Genomic DNA, 18,166 nt, shown 5'->3' with positions numbered 1-18,166 from the left:
GTCTTCTTTTGAGAAATGTCTATTCAAACCTTTAGCCCATTTTTAAAATTGGATTGTTGGTTTTTTTTTTTCCTGTTGAGTTGTTTTGAGCACCCTATATATTCTGGTTATTAATCCTTTGTCAGATGGGTAGTTTGTAAATATTTTCTTCCATTCTGTGGGTTGTCTCTTCATGTTGCTGTTTCCTTTGCTGTGCAGAAGCTTTTTAACTTGATGTGATCCCATTTGTCCATTTTTGCTTTGGTTGTCTGTGCTTGTGGGTTATTCCTCAAGAAATCTTTGCCCAGTCCAATATCCTGGAGAGTTTCCCCAGTGTTTTCTTGTCGTAGTTTCATATGCTTAATTGTCTTTTATTATGCTAGACATTTTATTTCAAAATTACTGATAGAAATAATTTGAGGCCCAGGATAATGTTATCTTTCTTTAGAGAGTATCATGTATCTTCTGTTAGGATACTTGGCATATTGGCAGTTCTAGCAGCACCATAAGCCGATTTTAAGACTTGGGAGTTTTCTGTTGCTCAGTTGACTCATAGCTAACCTATAGTTGAGGTAAAGGCTGGTTAACTTCTGGTATACCATTTTTTAATAGCAAGTCATTATGTCCCAAGTCAAAGTGGCCTGTTGTTTCTTTGAGCCCCTATGTTTTGTGGGTTGTTGCTTCCAACTTTTGTCCTCCTCTCTCCTTGAGGCTACCAAGTGCACTCTCAATCTTTTGGCAGTCTCTTCTAAATAAGCAGATCTCTCAGAACAAAAGCATTTCTGAATGCCTGCCTCCTCTTAAAGAATTTGCAACTTCTGGATCTTGGCTTCGTACATTTTATCATTTTTTTACTTGTAAGATTTAAAAATTGTCCTTTAACTTTCAGTGGAGAGTTTTTCTGAATTACTGTACTTGGTATTAATATTATTGGAAGTGAAAAATCAGGGCAAGTTATTTAACTTGTTACTTAAAATGTGCTTCAGACTTCTCATCTATAACATGGAGTTACTAATTACTTACTATCTTATAGGGTTTTTGAGATTCTTAAATGGGACAACACATTGTGTGTTTATAGTGGTACCTGACATGTAGAAAATGCTCGTTATTATTACGTTTATTTGAGAATATAGGAATTTGTTTGTTGCTCTTCAAAGATTTTCTAAGCACCAATTAGCTACTTTATTACTGAAGTAATTTGCAGGGATTATGAAAGACATGCAGATGACATTAACACTGACATTTCTGTCAACCCTGATTTAGGTAAATTAAAGTTTTTCCCCCCTAATGTATTTAAGGCTCTATACTATAAGGCACATTTAATTTTATCTAAAAGTTGATAATGGTCCTGATATATATATGTGTGTGTATATGTATGTTTATGTGAATATGTAAAAACTGATTAGCTGTGATGTGTGTGTATATGCATATATAAGTATAGTATATAAATGTTAAATGGGAAGACATTTTAATTACTTAAAATATGGTCTCTTGATAAAATAATTGGGCTAGAAGTAAGAAAAACAATGAAATAGAATTGAGATTTTTGTTTTAAATATTTTTAATTTCTGAAAATAGAGAGTTTTTCCAAATATCTTTTTCTTTTTATCCATAAAATAGAAGATACAATTTTTTTTTTATTTGTCCTGTTTTAAAAATTGAGTTCTTGGACTAGATGTAATGTAGACAGGAGAAAATGATAATAAAAAATATATTTATAGCAGAACTCTTTTTAAAGTTTGGTGACACCTAGTTTAGCAATACCAGTGCATGAGGAAAAATATAGCTTACATGGTAATTCCCCAAAATGGGACATATGTATACTGTTTCTCTATTCTGTAGATTTGTATTTGATCTTCTTTCTTCTGCCTCAACCTAATTTTTGTGCAGATGAAGTTTAACTTATTCTGTTTTGCATCAACATTGAATCCTTCAGTACCATGTTCAGTCTTTCAGTGTCTTTTTTCGCTTCGTAAATTGAAATGGTCATGATATATTAAGGTTTAAAGAAATCCAAAATAAGTATCTTTTGAGATGCAGAGAAAAATACAGCACTTTGAAATTTTCCAAAGTTGTAAATAAATCCTCCTTTTTGAAAATTGTTATGTCCCATTCCTTTGCCTTAATGACTTTTAAATTTTCTTATCCTGCTATATGTCTTACAGTTAGTTTAAAGTAATTATTTTCATTATTTTGTTTTATCTTCCAGGTTAACAGAACCTTCTGGATATTTAACAGATGGCCCAATTAACTATAAATATAAAACTAAATGTACATGGCTCATTGAAGGCTAGTAAGTATATAGTCTGGGTCAAATTAATGTATTTTATTCTTAAATGATAAAGGTGATCATATTAATGTCAAAGCATTAAAGTATAATTACTTTGTCATTTAGTTTATTTGTTTATTATTAGATAATATTTACAACTTCTAGACATCACATTTAATGTAAATTAGACTACCTCTTCACTTGTGACAATAGTTTAATTTTTATATATATTTTGTTTTTGAGTTATACTACTGTGGTATTAAATTCAGTAGGCATTTTTTGGGTTTATTTTGAACATCTTGTTATGAAATTTGAAGACTTCATAGAAATTATAAAAATATTTCATGCTGAGTTATGCTATTGATATAATTTAGCATTTTAGTTCTTTTTTTTTTTTTTTTTTTGAGACGGAGTCTCGCTCTGTCGTCCAGGCTGGAGTGCAGTGGCCGGATCTCAGCTCACTACAAGCTCCGCCTCCCGAGTTTACGCTATTCTCCTACCTCAGCCTCCTGAGTAGCTGGGACTACATTAGCTGGGACTACGCCCGGCTAGTTTTTTGTATTTTTTAGTAGAGGCGGGGTTTCACCGTGTTAGCCAGGATGATCTTGATCTCCTGACCTCGTGATCCGCCCGTCTCGGCCTTCCAAAGTGCTGGGATTACAGGCTTGAGCCACCGCGCCCGGCCGCATTTTAGTTCTAAGAGTATTTTTAAAAGAACATTTTGTAGAAGAGAGAGTTAATTATTCATTTAGAGGTATTTTCAGTAATTAGGGCTTGAAACAGAATCTATCTATTTAAGTGTATTGTGAGTGGAGCATAAAAGAATAGATATGAATTATTTTTGAACTGTTTTATAATTTCTAAAGAGTATATTTGGAAAATTTTTTATTTAAATTTTTCTAACTTAAACGCTGTTCATTCTCTGCTGTGCACCTATAGTTAAATTTTATTTGTCAACATTATATCACATTGAGAATTTTGATTAAAATTTAAATAGTTTTTTAGTGCCTCCATTTAAGGGTTCTGTAAAAATAAGAATAGTGGCTTCTTGAGTGTTGATTTTTAAAAATCAACTTTATTTAAGTACCATCTGCATACAACAAAATGCACCCATTTTAAGTGTACAGTTCCACAAGGTTTCAGTGATGTATACAGTTCTATGTAACTTCTACCTTAAATCAAGACATAGAATTTTTTCTTATTTTTTGAGACAGAGTCTCACTCTCTTACCCAAGCTGGAGTGCAGTGTTGTGATCTCGGCTCACTGCAGCCTCTGCCTCCTGAGTTCAAACAGTTCTCCTGCCTCAGCCTCCCGAGTAGCTGGGACTTCTGGCGTGTGCTGCCATGCCCAGCTAATTTTTGTATTTTCAGTAGAGACAGGTTTACCATGTTGGCCAGGATGGTCTTGATCTCCTGACCTCGTGATCCACCTGCCTCGGCCTCCCAAAGTGCTGGGATTGCAGGCAAGAGCCACCGCGCTTGGCTGAACATTTTTTATTGACTACATTTTAAGAAAATAATGATACATACATATGTCCTGTTAATAGATTTTGAAAGTTACGTTTTATTTGTACAAATTAGATATGATGGCTTATCAATCTTTCACCCTGATGATATAAGGATTTATAGCAAAATTATCTGTAAACATTTCTAATAAAATAGCGTATCTAAAGTTTCTTCACTCTGTGCTTTGTATATTTATATAATAAATATTATGTATTTATTCACTCTGTGCTTTGTATATTTTTATTTTAAAAATATTTCATATTCATTTTCAGTCCAAATGCAGTGTTAAGATTAAGATTCAATCATTTTGCTACAGAATGTAGCTGGGATCATATGTATGTTTATGATGGAGATTCAATATATGCACCTTTAATAGCTGTACTTAGGTGAGTAATTATATTTAATCAGTTGCAGAAAAGTGACTGTATAATTCCTTAACTTTAAATATATATTGATATGTACTGCAAAATAAATTTAGTAAAGGTATTGATAGTTACATTTCACAGATGATTATAATACTTTGTTATTTGCTGTAACTGTCAATTTAGGTAATAATTATGTAAATATTGATATAACACATAAGTACTATATTGGAAATATAGATTTCTTTCTAAATATTTTTTATTCTCATTGTATTTAGTTTATTCTTTTAAAGTGGATTGAATATGTTTTCAGAACTATCTATTTGGATATATTAGAGTGAGTTCCAGCTGACAAATGAATAGACGTTTTTTTTTTCAATAGTTGTCTTTTTATTTTAGTGAAATGGTAAAATTTTAAATTCTGCATAAAAGAGTTAAGTTACGCTTTGTGCAATGGTTAATAAAGATGGAGTTTCTACCAATTCTGAAAATATGAGAATTTTGTTTGCTTCAAAATATTTTATTGTTAGTAGTATGGTAGATTATTAATTTTAAAATTATAGCATTGTATCAATTTAAAAATCTTACATATGTTTACATTATTATAAAAAGTTTCATGAATAGGAGAAAATCTATTAGACACAGAAAAAATTATGAACATGTAGTATAGATTTTGTATACAATTTAACATGATTGTTAAGTTACTCATATTATTTACTTTTGCTATTTATACAATATCTCTTATATGTTCTGTCGTTGAAAATTTAAGTATGGATAAAAGGTTATTGGTCCCTTCAAAATTTTTTCTTTCCAATTTTTCTTTTTACTTTTCATGTGGCAAATGTTCTATTTCATTCCATTCTAATACCTTTTATTTTGTTCTATTTTATCAGGAATGTGAATTATTATTTTGGACAAAATTGTAAGGACTTGTATTTCCTTAGGAGCTTAGGTACTTTTTCTGTGATATTGCTATTGCTTACATTTTTGAGTTGTTTGAACATTAGAAAAGGGATAGCCATAAGCAGTCCTTCATCTAAGGACAATAGAGAGAAAATAGAGTGGAGCCTTGCAAATAATTAGGTTGTAAGACAATTTATTGTAACAATTAAATTTGATCCTCAGTTCATACATTTATTTTTAGCAATTTAAACATCACTTTGCTATCTTAACTCTATTTTTATGATACCGTTGGCTGACCATCATTTAGGTGTGTGCCTGTTCATTTGTTTATCTAGTAATTCTAATTACTTTGTATTAATACTCATCCATTAGCATTCTTACCAACACTTTCTTGTTACTAAAGGAAGATAATTAGCAGGTGGGATTTGGTATATGGCTGTGAAGATGGAATTAGTGATTTCTCATTAGCAAGTGTTCTTGTTAGCCCTCCTAAGGGAAATGGAAAACTCATGTTTATTGATATTGAATATCCACTTGATGTTAAGCACTAGGCTAGGCAGTTTAAATGTCATCTTATCCTCACAAAGATCTTGTTGGGGAAGTACTAAGTACTATTATCCCCATTTTACAGTTGAGAAAATTGACATTCGAGAAGTTATTTGCTTCTAATAGATGGTAGAGCTAGGATTAGGACTTGAATTTCAATCTCCTGATTTAAAAGCGTATGCTGTTTGTACTTCATCTTGCTAAGAATTCAGAATCTAATATGTTTGAATTATTTCAATTGTATAAATATTTATTACTCAACACTTAATTCCAGAGACTGTCACAGGCTTAGAGTACATAGTGAGGAAGAAGGCATAGCTATTGCAGTGACCTTAGATACCAACTACCTGCAGTTGGGCTAGAACAGATTTCCGAGGTTAAGAGCACAGTCCTCTACAACAAGGGTCTCCTCTCCACCCCAGATCCCCTTACCAGTCCTTGGCCTGTTACGAACAGGGCTACACAGTAGGAAGTGAGTGGCAGGCAAGTGAGCAAAGCTTCATCTTTATTTACAGCTGCCCTCATTGCTTGCATTACTGCCTGAGCTCCGCCTCCTGTCAGATCAGCGGCGGCATCAGATTCTCATAGGAGTACAGGCCCTGTTGTGAACTGCGCATGTGAGGGATCTAGGTTGCTCATTCCTTGTGAGGATCTAATGCCTGATGATCTGTCACTGTCTCCCATCACCCCTAGATGGGATCATCTAGTTGCAGGAAATCAAGCTCAGGGCTTCCACTGATTCTACATTATGGTGGGTTGTATAATTATTTCATTACATATTACAATGTAATAATAATAGAAATAAAGTGCATAATAAACGTAATGTGCTTGAATTATCCCAAAATCATCCTCCCCCTGGTCTGTGCAAATTTTGTCTTCCATGAAACTGGTCCCTGGTTCCAAAAAGGTTGGGGACTGCTGCTCTATAACACTGCTGTCGTTTCAGACAATAGCTGCAAGCTTGGTGGTCCCCACCTACCCTGACCATCTGGCTACATATTTAGGGGTTCCTACTCTCTCCAAAAATTTTGTAATTCACTAGAATTATCATAGAACTCAGGAAAGTTCTACACTTATGACTATAGTTTTATCATAAAGGATAGAAATCAGAGCCAGCCAAATAAAGAGATGCATAGAGTGAGGTCTAGGAGGATCATAAATGCAAAGCTTCTGGGTCCTCAGAATGTGTTAGCCACCCAGCACATCAACATGTATCACCAACAAGGAAGCTCATCTGAGCTTCAGGTGTCCAGAGTTTTATTGAAGTTTCATTATGTACCCATGAGTGATTGAATCATTGGCCATGAGACTGAACTCAAATCTCTAGCCCCTCCCATCCCCTTCTCTCTTGGGAAGTTAGGCTAATACCATATGGCGCCAACACTTCCATCACATGGTTAGTGTTTCTGGAGTGGCCATCCCCTATTCTCAATTATATCTTTAGCTTAAATTAATTAGGGGCCCACCATGAGTGACCTCATTAGCATAAATTTTCAGGGCTCACCGTGAATAGGAAGATACTCCTATCACTCAGGAAATTTCAAGAATTTAGAGGTTATATCCCAAGAACTGGGGACAAAAGCCAGCCAATTCTTTAGTATGCAGTAGTCCTGCGTTAGTGGGGGTATGTAACAGATTTTTCACACAGCCTAGTTAATGTTACAGTCAGGTTATGAAAGTACTACATAATTTCAAAATAAATAATCCTTCATGTTGACTTTCATCATAAGTAAAAGAATGAAGTAGGAGGGTCAAGTAGGACATTCTAGAGAGAGAAAAGCATATATACAAAGGTATAGACACATTAAAGAGCATTATATTTTAGTGCAATAGTAAAAAGTTTTGAGTAACTTTATTGTAGGAAATGTGAAGGATACGTAGGAGTCACATTCCTCCAAAACAGCAATCAGTGACATTTACTTAGTGCTCCTTTTGTGCCAGACAATGTGCAGGAGTTCTTTATAAGCATTAGTTTATTTAATCCTCAAAGTAACCTTTAGGTAGGTATTAATATTACAATTTTACAAATGCAGAATTGAGACAGAATTGAGATTTTCTGTGAGTGGCCCAAAGGTTGCCTAGCTAGTAAGTCAGAAAATGAATCTAGGTTATGTAATTGTAGATCCTAATCCCTTAATCACTCTAATACTGCTTTCTTGTACACCACACTAAAGAAGTTGGACTTTTATTCTGTAGGCAAGACTTTTTAGAATGTGGAGAATGAATGGGAATGGAGAAGTGTTATTTTTTTCACTGTGTGCCGGACAATTGTGTGTTGGATGTTGTGTTTGGAAAATCATATACAGTAATAATTTGAGGCCTAGAAAGATTATATTCTTGCAGAGACTACCTGGGGACAATAGCAATCCATATTCAATTCAATCCAAACTCAGATATTGAGGTGATTCATACCTCAGCTGCAGTGCAGTCCTTTGGAGGGCCTAACTTTAGGTAGTTTGCTTTTACTTCCAACCATTGAAATCATAGTTCAACATGAAGGCCCTGGGTTTCACTTGTTGTTTCCCTTACTCTGTGAAATCCTTGAAATCCTTACCACGCAGTTTTTTTTTAGCCCCTCAAGTCTTACCTCCAGCCTTGAAATCAGCAAATGCCAATAGGGTAAGTGGCCTCAATGCCTGGGCAGGCCTTCAAGCTGATTTTTTTGTTTTTATATAATTTGTCATTTTACTAGACTTCAGTTGGTCCAAATTTCCTGGTGTATTATACAATAAGTAGAAACTCTTATTTATTGTTTTTAAAATATTTGTAAAAAAAAAAACCCAAACAGATCTATTCTTTTTTGTTTGTTTGTTTGTTTTTTTGAGATGGAGTCTTGCTTTTCACCAGGCTGGAGTGCAGTGGTGTGATCTTGGCTCACTGCAACCCCCTCCTCTCGGGTTCAAGCGATTCTCCTGCCCCAGCCTCCCCAGTAGCTGGGACTACAGGCGTGTGCCACTACGCCCACCTGATTTTTTTTGTATTTTTAGTAGAGATGGGGTTTCATTGTGTTGTCCAGGATGGTCTCAATCTCTTGACCTCATGATCTGCCCGCCTCCGCCTCCGCCTCCCAGAGTGCTGGGATTACAAGCATAAGCCACTGCACCCAGCCCAGACCTATTCTTTTTATCACTTTCAGAGAGCTCTCAGAGACTAGCTGTATCTATTATAAAGATCTATTATTTTTAGTAATACCTTTATATAATTTTATTACAATGAACAATATGTATGTATAACGAAGACTGATGTCATAGGGTTTGTATTATTTTGAGAGTCTCATTTTAAAATCATTTGTTGCTTCACAAACATAACCTAGTAGATGTAATAATAATTACTAAAGCGTTAAATCAAGAATTGATTACTTTTTAACTTGTCTTTGAGAATGTATTTTCCAAATAAATTATTTGACTATAGTATTTCATTTATGTGTCAAATATGATTTGAATGGGGGAATTCAGTTCTTAGCGGTACCTAGACATAATTTAAACTCTTTCTAAAGGAATTCACTGTGTCGAGTTATGTAATTTGTTTGTTAGCAGCCTCTTTTCTTTCACCTATTGCATGTTTTCATAGATTTAGAGAGGCTAGAGCATAAAACTAAATGAAGATAGGTAATTTTTCTCATGAACAAGTAGTCTTAAAACGAAGTACAAGTTACTAGTTTAAAACTATTTTGTACATTTATATCTCCCCCACCCCAAATTTTTGTTTGTGTGCTTATGGGCTTATGTGAGCAATATTCGTTTTGGAATAGTAATATAATAGTAATATATTAATGCAATTTGCATAGGTATGCAAAATTAGAAAAACATAAAAGCATGTATTTTTAAATTTTTAAAAATATTTAATTTTAAATCACCTAGGTAAATGTATTGGAAATGTACAGCTATAATTAGAATGTAATTGTAATTGCTTACCTGATGTAGAGTGTCTTCAGCTTCATCGGATTTTTAAACCAATCAGAATAAGTAAAGGTACAGGGTCACTTATTAGAGTAGCCAGGTGACTTTAAGTGAAGTTTTATATGAATTAAGGGAAAGAGTACCCTGTAGTATTATGACAGGATGGATAGCAGGACAAAAAGGAGAAAGGAGACATTGCCTTACAAATAATGATAAGAAAAAAAATGGGGTACAGTGGCATGAGAGTAGATTTTAGTGTATTGGCAGCAGTAGTAGAACTAATTTAATGAGAAATGGAGAGGAACTTCTTTCAGATTTATTCTGCTTTTAGTTGCCCATTCTGATGTACAAGCATTTCTGATCCTGGTAAGAATATTTCTGAGTAAATTTTATGTGCTTAACAGTCTTATGTATATCTACACATACAATACTCAGTTTTGTTCTCTTTTAGTGGTTTGATAGTCCCTGAAATAAGGGGCAATGAAACTGTGCCTGAAGTTGTTACTACATCTGGCTATGCACTGTTACATTTTTTTAGCGATGCTGCATATAATCTAACTGGTTTCAACATTTTCTATTCGTAAGTATTTTTTTAAAAATTCTATGTTTTAATGATTCTTGTAATTCAATGTAAAAGAGTTTTTTTTGGTTTATTTTTGTTAATGTCTTATATACCAGAAGCAGACTACTGTGTAAAATTTCAAATTAGTATGTAGGATCCCTTTTTAAGTGACATAAAATCTTAATAGTATGCCACAAAATGTGATCTAAGCCTATAAGTTTGGTTGAAAATTAATTATGAAATTTACAATTGTTTGTTGGCAAGTGATTAAGTAAACAAATACTAGTGTAACTTTACTGGTAGTAACAGATGTGTGAGACTGCACAGAGTTGTGAACTGCCTTTCAGTGCTTTAAGGCATATCACTTGTAATTTGAAGAGGATTATGGGAGCTAAGTTTTTGTAGTCTCTATTGCAGAGACTGTACTGAATGCTGTACATACATTATGTCATTTAATTACCTTCAGTTCTGTCAGGTGGGTATATTTCCCATTTACACATGGGGAAATTGTGGCTTAAGAGATACATGGCTGTATACCACTATCTCCTCTAAAATAAGAAAAGTAATATTCATTGTGAATCTATTATATGCCTGACACTTTATAAACATTTTTATATCTAGAAGATTGAGGGTAAAGTAATGAGAGATGCTTTCAGATGCTTTCACAGGAATGGCTAGAGAGGAAGTCTATATATTATTTTTTTTCTTCAGAATGTAAAAATTGATAACCAGAGAATTTTTCACCAGAAATATTCTAAATATCTTTGAATTAACAATTTATTGTGGAATTATTTATCTTACAATGTATCCAAGCATGTATGCAAGGGATAACAAATATATAGTAGAATATAATCAGTTAAAGAGTCTTAAAACTACATATGATAAACATCCCTTTCCTTCCATAAGAGTGTACAGGGGATAGCATGCTCTTTAAATATTATACAGCCAAGTTATGTCTTGACTTCTCATATAGTTTTGAATATTCATGAATTTAATTTTTTTTATGTAAAATATACATTCAAAACATTTGAGTACTTAAGTCTTTACAAAACATTTTGCTTGGAACTGTACAGATCCTGCAGATGTTGAGCATGTAGTCATTAGACATTTGGAGTCTTGGTATCAAAGTAAATCTGTTGAATAAACTAAGACCAACTGCAAATAAATACTAACAATTTCATAAGAGTAAGAGGATACAGAGTAAAGAATTACATTGTGAAATTGTGTTACATTTATAAGTACATAGGACACAGTATAAAAATTATGAAGTTTCTGATGTATCAACCGAAATTCTTTTTCAATTTGAATATATATGAATTATATTTTACAGAATCAATTCTTGTCCTAACAATTGCTCTGGTCATGGGAAGTGTACAACTAGTATCTCTGTTCCAAGTCAAGTATATTGTGATTGTGATAAATACTGGAAGGGTGAAGCTTGTGATATTCCTTACTGTAAAGCCAATTGCGGTAGTCCAGATCATGGTTACTGTGACCTAACGGGAGAAAAATTATGTGTCTGCAATGATAGTTGGCAAGGTAAGCACGTGTGGTGTGATGGCTTTTGAAACATTGATTCATATGTGTAATAGATTAATACAAATTCCACATTTATTTGTTTCGTTATAGTTTGCACACCCAAACCTCATGTATTTACTTTTATTTTTAGAATGTTCAGATTAATAATCAACTTCTTAATTTTTTTGTCACAAATAGAATTAATTGGCAGAGATTTTGTCTCCATACTACTTTGAAGACTAAACGAAGTGATATATGAAACTGAATTGTTAGGTGTGTGATCATTATGGTCTTCTGTAATTTGTTGTCGACTCTCCCCAAATTTGGTGACTTCACTGAATTTAATGTGGTGCATTCAAATTTGATTTATAAGGGTAATATAAATAGTATATTACAAAAATAAATGCCCATCTTACAAGGTACTGCAGTATATGAAACTTATTTCTTAGGAAAGGCTGACATCTTGTGGCTATTTTAAAAAGAACTGGAATATTTTATAAAGTATTTTAGCTGCCTATTGCAAAAGTCAGATTCCTAGGAAAGAATATCTAAGTAATTTTTATAAATATCTATCATCAAAGATTAAGTTTACACTATACTGAAGAATGTTGGCTTACTTGTTTATCTGGACATAAAATAATAAATATTGTCATTATGAACTTAAGAGATATACTTAGTTATACATACACCTACCCACCTAGAGTTTACTTTTTGCTAGTTGCATTTACATATGAAGAGCTTCCTTTGTGCCAACATATTAATCCTGTTGAAATAGGGAAATTTGACTCAATAATTATATAACCTGAAGTACTTGATTATGTGTTGTTATAATACAGTGTAATAAATAGTAGCAATAGTTCCCAAGTTAAAAACCAAAGAGAACATACTCTTCATGTAGTTGTATTCATTATTGCTGAGATGATGTTTTCAAAAAAGTGTTGTTAAGTATGTTCAGTACTTAGAGGAATTATTTTGGGCTTTGTATAAATTATGCCTGTCTTAAGCTCATGTTAGGTCATAAAAAATATTAGGTATGTCAACTGCACAAAAGATCTATGATATCTTATTAAATCAAATTTGGTTACCAATTACAATTATGACAGATACAAATTTCTAAATGTTCTATAATTACAGGGACATGTATTTTAAGTGACTCTTTTAATCATTTGTGACTTTTCTTCCCCCCAAAAGTGCCTTGAGTTGTAATTTTATTTTCATTTCTGACGTGAAACTAAAATAATTGTCTTTTCTATAGAGACAATGGTCTATCCGTATTATATTTAATTTAAGGCCTGATAAATAGAGATATAGCTCATACACACAGTATTTTTCAAACTGGTCTTCAATTGCCATTAGTCTGCACCTCATTTCAGCAGTCTTAAAAGCAAATGAGGGATACATTTGTATAACATTCTCTGAACAGTTCTGTCCCCTTTTCTGTTTTTTATTTACTTTCATTAGTCCTTCTTTGAAATGCTTTATTTTGTGAGTCTTGTAATATAGATCTGATTCAAAGCATTATGAGTTTTTTCTGGCCTTTGATTTTTGGCCTTTTCATATCCCATTATTCTCATCAGTAATGTCCCAAATCATAAGAATTCCTGAATCTAATATGTCTATAAGCAAATGAAAATGGGGAAGCAAATACTGGGTATGTTCACTTTAAAAGCAAAGTTATAATAGCAATAATCTAAGAAATACATCTCTATGTATGTGTATGTGTGAGTGTGTATGCATATATACACATTTATTTATAAATACATATACATTTTTTATGGAGAATAGTGTGAAAGTCCTTTGTAAATTATAAAATGCAGAAATAAGACCAATTTTTATACCATTTTCTTAATAATTAAGGAAATGATTTCTCAATTTATATGTTTGAAGGTAGAGGGCTGGTAAATGAGATAGTATGGTGTTTTCGAGACAAATTATGTGCAGACTGGTTACTTTGTGCCTCAAACCTGATCCTGATTCTGTATTTAAGGAAACATAGCTCCAAAGTAGGTAGGATTGTGAGCAAAATCATTTAGGGGAAAATGATGTTTTTATTTCAGATATATAGAATGGGAAGGAATCAGTGAGGTAAGAAGAGATAGATTTGCTTCTAGGCCAAATGGGGAATGATGAAAGAATGAGAGACATTTGAAAATGCGCACTGCCAAGGCGATCTTTATGAGGTTCAAAATCTGGTAGTTTTATATAAGGTGTTATTTGGAACTGGATTCTTTAGGTTAGAGTAACAGATTGTTGTTATCTCCATTATATTTTATCCCTTGTTGTTGCTTGACTTATTCTGTTTGCCTCTATGCTAATGTATATTTTTAAAAAATGAGTTACCCTCTAGAAACTTGGGTTTTATTAAGATAACACAGAGAAAAAACCTAGCTTTATACTAAGTCTTGAGTTCCTTCCTAACATTTCTCTTTTGCTTAACCTACCTGGTCTCTGTGTGTCATTTTTTTCTTTGGTTTTTCTTTTTCTTTGAGATAGGATCTCACTCTGTGGCTCAGGCTAGAGTGCAGTGGCATGATCACAGCTCTTTGCAGCCTTGACCTTCCATGCTGAAATGATCCTCCCAACTCCGCCTCCTGAGTAGCTGGCACCACAAGTTGCACACCACCATTCCCAGCTAATTAAAATTTTTTTTTTTTGTAGATATGAGGTCTTTCTGTGTTGCTCAGGCTGGTCTCAAACTCTTGGGCTCCAGTGATCCTCCCACCTTGGCCTTTAGAGTAGCTGAGACTACTTGAGGGCACACAAGTTTGTTGTATAATATTTAATTTTGTCATAATGTATAGTTGTCAAAGATAATGATATATACATATTAAATATATGACTAAAAGTACAGGGACCTGTGTAGACTCGTCTGCTTCTATGACAGTAAAATAGAAAAAATAGACTTCATTTTTAAGAGTAGTTTTACGTTCACAGGAAGATTGAGCAGAAGGTACAGAGAATTCCCATTTACCTCCTGCCCCAAAGCATATACAGCTTCTCTCATTATCACTATCTCCCACCAGAGTGTATATTTGTTACAGTTCATGAGCTCACATTGACAAATCATTATTAACCAAAGTCATAGTTTACATTAGGGTTCACTGTCAGTGTTGGACGTTCTGTGGGTTTGAACAAATGTATCATTACATGTATCCACCATTATAGTATCATCAACAGAATAGTTTTTTTAACCTAAAAATCCCCTATGCTCTGCCTATTCATTCTTTCCTCCCCCTACCCCTGCCAACCACTGATCTTTTTACTGTCTCCATACTATTGCCTTTTCCCAAATATCATATAGTTGTAATCATATAGTATGTAGCTTTTTTATGATTGGTCTTTTTGACTTGACAGGATACATTTAACTTTCCTCCATGTCTTTTTATGGATTGATAGCTAATTCCTTTTCAGCACTGAATAATATTCCATAGTATGGATGTACCAGTTTATCCATTCACCTACTGAAGGACATCTTGGTTGCTTCTGTAAAATTTGTTTAAATTTTAATAAGTCACCTGAGGGAAAAAGGCAACTTTGAAAAGCACTGATCTCTTAAAATGGCTTCCAAACATTGGGATAGATGATCAATTTTTGTAAGACATGAAAAGCAACATATAACAAATTGAATTCATGTTCATGTGTAAAGAATACAATAGAACAGTAATTTTCAAAGTAGATTCCAAGGTATGATGTTCCTCCCACCAACTGCCTTCCGAGTAGTTGTATGTTTCTCTGTTTTATATAACTTTAAAAAAATTTGAGGAGGCTGAGGCAGGAGAATCACTTGAACCCGGGAGGTGGAGGTTGTGATGAACCAAGATTGTGCCATTGCACTCCAGCCTGGGCAACAAGGTCTTCCTCATCTCCATCTGAGACCACCTCAGCCTGGATTTTATTGTCCATATCATTATCAGCATTTTTGTCAAAGTCATTCAACAAGTCTCTAGGGGGTCCACACTTTCCCACATTTTTCTGTCTTCTTCTGAGCCCTTCAAACTGTTCCAACCGCTGCCTGTTTACCCAGTTCCAAAGTCACTTCTACATTTTCGGGTATCTTTTCAGCAGCGCGCCACTCTACTAGTACCAATTACTGTTATAGTCTGTTTTCACACTGCTGATAAAGACATACTAGAGACGAGGCAATTTACAAAACAAAGAGATTTAATGGATTTACAGTTTCACATGGTTGCGGAGGCCTCACAATCATGGCAGAAGGTGGAAGGCATGTCTCACATGGCGGTAGACAAGATAAAAGAGATTGTGGAGGGAAACTCCCTGTTTTAAAACCATCGGATCTTGTGAGACTTACTTGCTATCACGAGAACAGCACAGGAAAGACCTGCCCCCATGTTTCAGTTACCTCCTGCCGGGTCCCTTCCATAACACGTGGGAATTCAAGATGAGATTTGGGTGAGGACACAACCAAACCATATCAGTTACTAAGTTTAGATTGGATAAAATCTGTATGCAAATATTAGATCATTCAGATATTTTCCTGTGGCTGATAAATGACATAAACTATAATAAGTAGCACTGGCCCATTCACCTCTAGAATGTTCATTAGAGAGAAATAAGCTTTCACCTTATTTCAACAACTTAGTTTTGCTTCTCTCAACCTGTTCTCTAAATAATACAAAAGGATATTGAGTAGCTCACAGGAGAAATGAGAATACTGGTTAAACTATTGTTGGAAATAGGCCAGATACAAAGAAAGGCTAGGCCTACAGTAAAGATGAAGCCAAAGGAAAGTTTGAGTAGGACATTCCTGTCATTGCCACAGGATCCTGGGTTACTACCAGTGGCACCCTTAAAGTAGATACTGCATGCTACAGGAATGGAGAGAAAGAATTGTAAATTGTCTTTACATCTTTGCATCACTTATTAAGACTGAGTCCTGCTTAATAGTATCTGCTTGGCTAAACTTAGGTCTTGTCCATACCATGGGTGCCTAGAGATGTGAAATAGGGAATTTAACTTTTCTGTTATCTGTAGTGAAAGAGGTTCTCTTTCTGAACAAAATTCACACAATAAAGGATTCTCCCAAACATAGGAAAGGGGATTCAAATGATTGAGATTCCCAAACAAAAAATTCAAATGATATATTTTTAACTCTAGATTGTTACCATAATTAACAAGGAATGGGCCAATTTGTTCTCTCATGTCTACTCAGAGGAACTTTGCAGTGTGGACTAGATGTAGGGGTAGACAGGTTAAGCAACAAACCAGCTTAATTTTTTCAGCATACAATTTTTTCTTAATGTATTACAACAGATTTTTTCCCCCTGTTCTACAGAGAACAGTGAAAAATAGGTCACCCTCATTTATATATAAGACAGTTGCTTAACTGTTATCAAATTGTTCCTGTTCCTTTTCTATTCCAGAATGTCCTGCTCAATCCTATTGCTCGATTCTTTTAAATGTCTTCAGGACATTTTTATGTTTTTAGTATTCCTTTTTAATTCAATTCAGGTACGGTTCTCATATAAGGATTGAAGTTGACTGTTTTAAACTCTTAAATCATTGATTGAAATATAGGATCTGGAAATGTAAATCATGTAATTTAATAGTTTTGTTGCATAGTGCCTCTGCTCTTTATTTAAAGTCACACTTTATTGTAACTTACTCCAGTTTCTCAGATGCTCTTTGTCCCTCACTATCTGAAGACCTTTCTTAATTCCAAAGTTCTTCCTAGAAAACCCTTACCCCATTTATATTCTAAGTCCAGGTCAGATCCCCCTGTAATATGCTGTCATAGGACCCTATCTTTTAAATGTATAGCATTTATCACAGTTTATAATTATATGCTTGTGTGATTCTTTGATTATCTTTCCCAGTGGAATATAAACTCCAAGAAGTTAAGAATGATTATGTTTTGATCATCCTCGCGTTTCCAGAACCTAATATAGTGCATGGCATGTACTAGCCACTGGAATTTGTTTGTTGTTGAATGAATGAATTAGAAATGTATTAGTTTACTAGTATAGTGATATGTAGACATTCAGTTAGAGATATTTTATAAGATTATTTCTCTAATAAATTATGTTATTTGCTTCCTGTATAATTACTTCTGAACATTGAGGGAAGCTATTGAATTTGAACATTTAAAATGTTACTTTATCAAGCATTAGTTCTTGGAATCTTGGTCTTATTTTGTTTCAATCTTTTGGCTTTAGATTTTAACATTTGCCATTGGGTGGCAGTATTGACTACCAGAAAACGCACTTAAACTCTGGCATTCAAATTGTAAAAACTTGGTAGTTTTGTTTGACTTAGAAAAATGTAAAATCTTTCAACTCAAATTTATGAATATTTTATCTGAGGTATTTTATCTTGGTTAGTCATATAACATATAAGGACATATTTAGTTATTTTAGGATAGTATGTAAGTACACATGAGATTATAGGTTGCCTTGAAATTCACAAAGTAGCTTACATTTTCCTTTAGAAATATAATAATAATGAACACGGTCAATCTATTTCTTCTCTTTTAACTTTAAGGAGGGAGAAGTGACAGGTAATGCATTTAATTCCAATAAATTCTTCCCACTTAACAAAAACAGCAGATCTGACTTTTTTTGTGAGAGCTAATTAAATTTTTACTCTTAACCTACTAAGAAAGTTG

General features: G+C 33.7%; 1 protein-coding gene across 6 annotated transcripts in view; it reads left to right on the top strand.

The window, feature by feature from the left end:
* Positions 1-18,166, top strand: part of LOC105467216 (attractin like 1) — an 882,222-nt gene that overhangs the window by 55,322 nt on the left and 808,734 nt on the right. For all 6 annotated transcript variants that reach the window (XM_071069067.1, XM_011716729.3, XM_011716724.2 and 3 more), the window contains exons 2-5: positions 2,189-2,272; positions 4,027-4,140; positions 9,916-10,044; positions 11,357-11,565. In XM_071069067.1, the coding sequence (XP_070925168.1) occupies positions 4,088-4,140; positions 9,916-10,044; positions 11,357-11,565 (391 nt within the window). In that variant the 5' untranslated portion in view covers positions 2,189-2,272; positions 4,027-4,087. The remainder of the gene's footprint in view (positions 1-2,188; positions 2,273-4,026; positions 4,141-9,915; positions 10,045-11,356; positions 11,566-18,166) is intronic.

The sequence above is a fragment of the Macaca nemestrina genome, chromosome 9 (assembly GCF_043159975.1).
Source record: "Macaca nemestrina isolate mMacNem1 chromosome 9, mMacNem.hap1, whole genome shotgun sequence".
Classification (NCBI taxonomy): Eukaryota; Metazoa; Chordata; class Mammalia; order Primates; family Cercopithecidae; genus Macaca; species Macaca nemestrina.
Note: the sequence above shows the minus strand (reverse complement) of the source record. Positions and strands in the feature narration are given on the sequence as shown.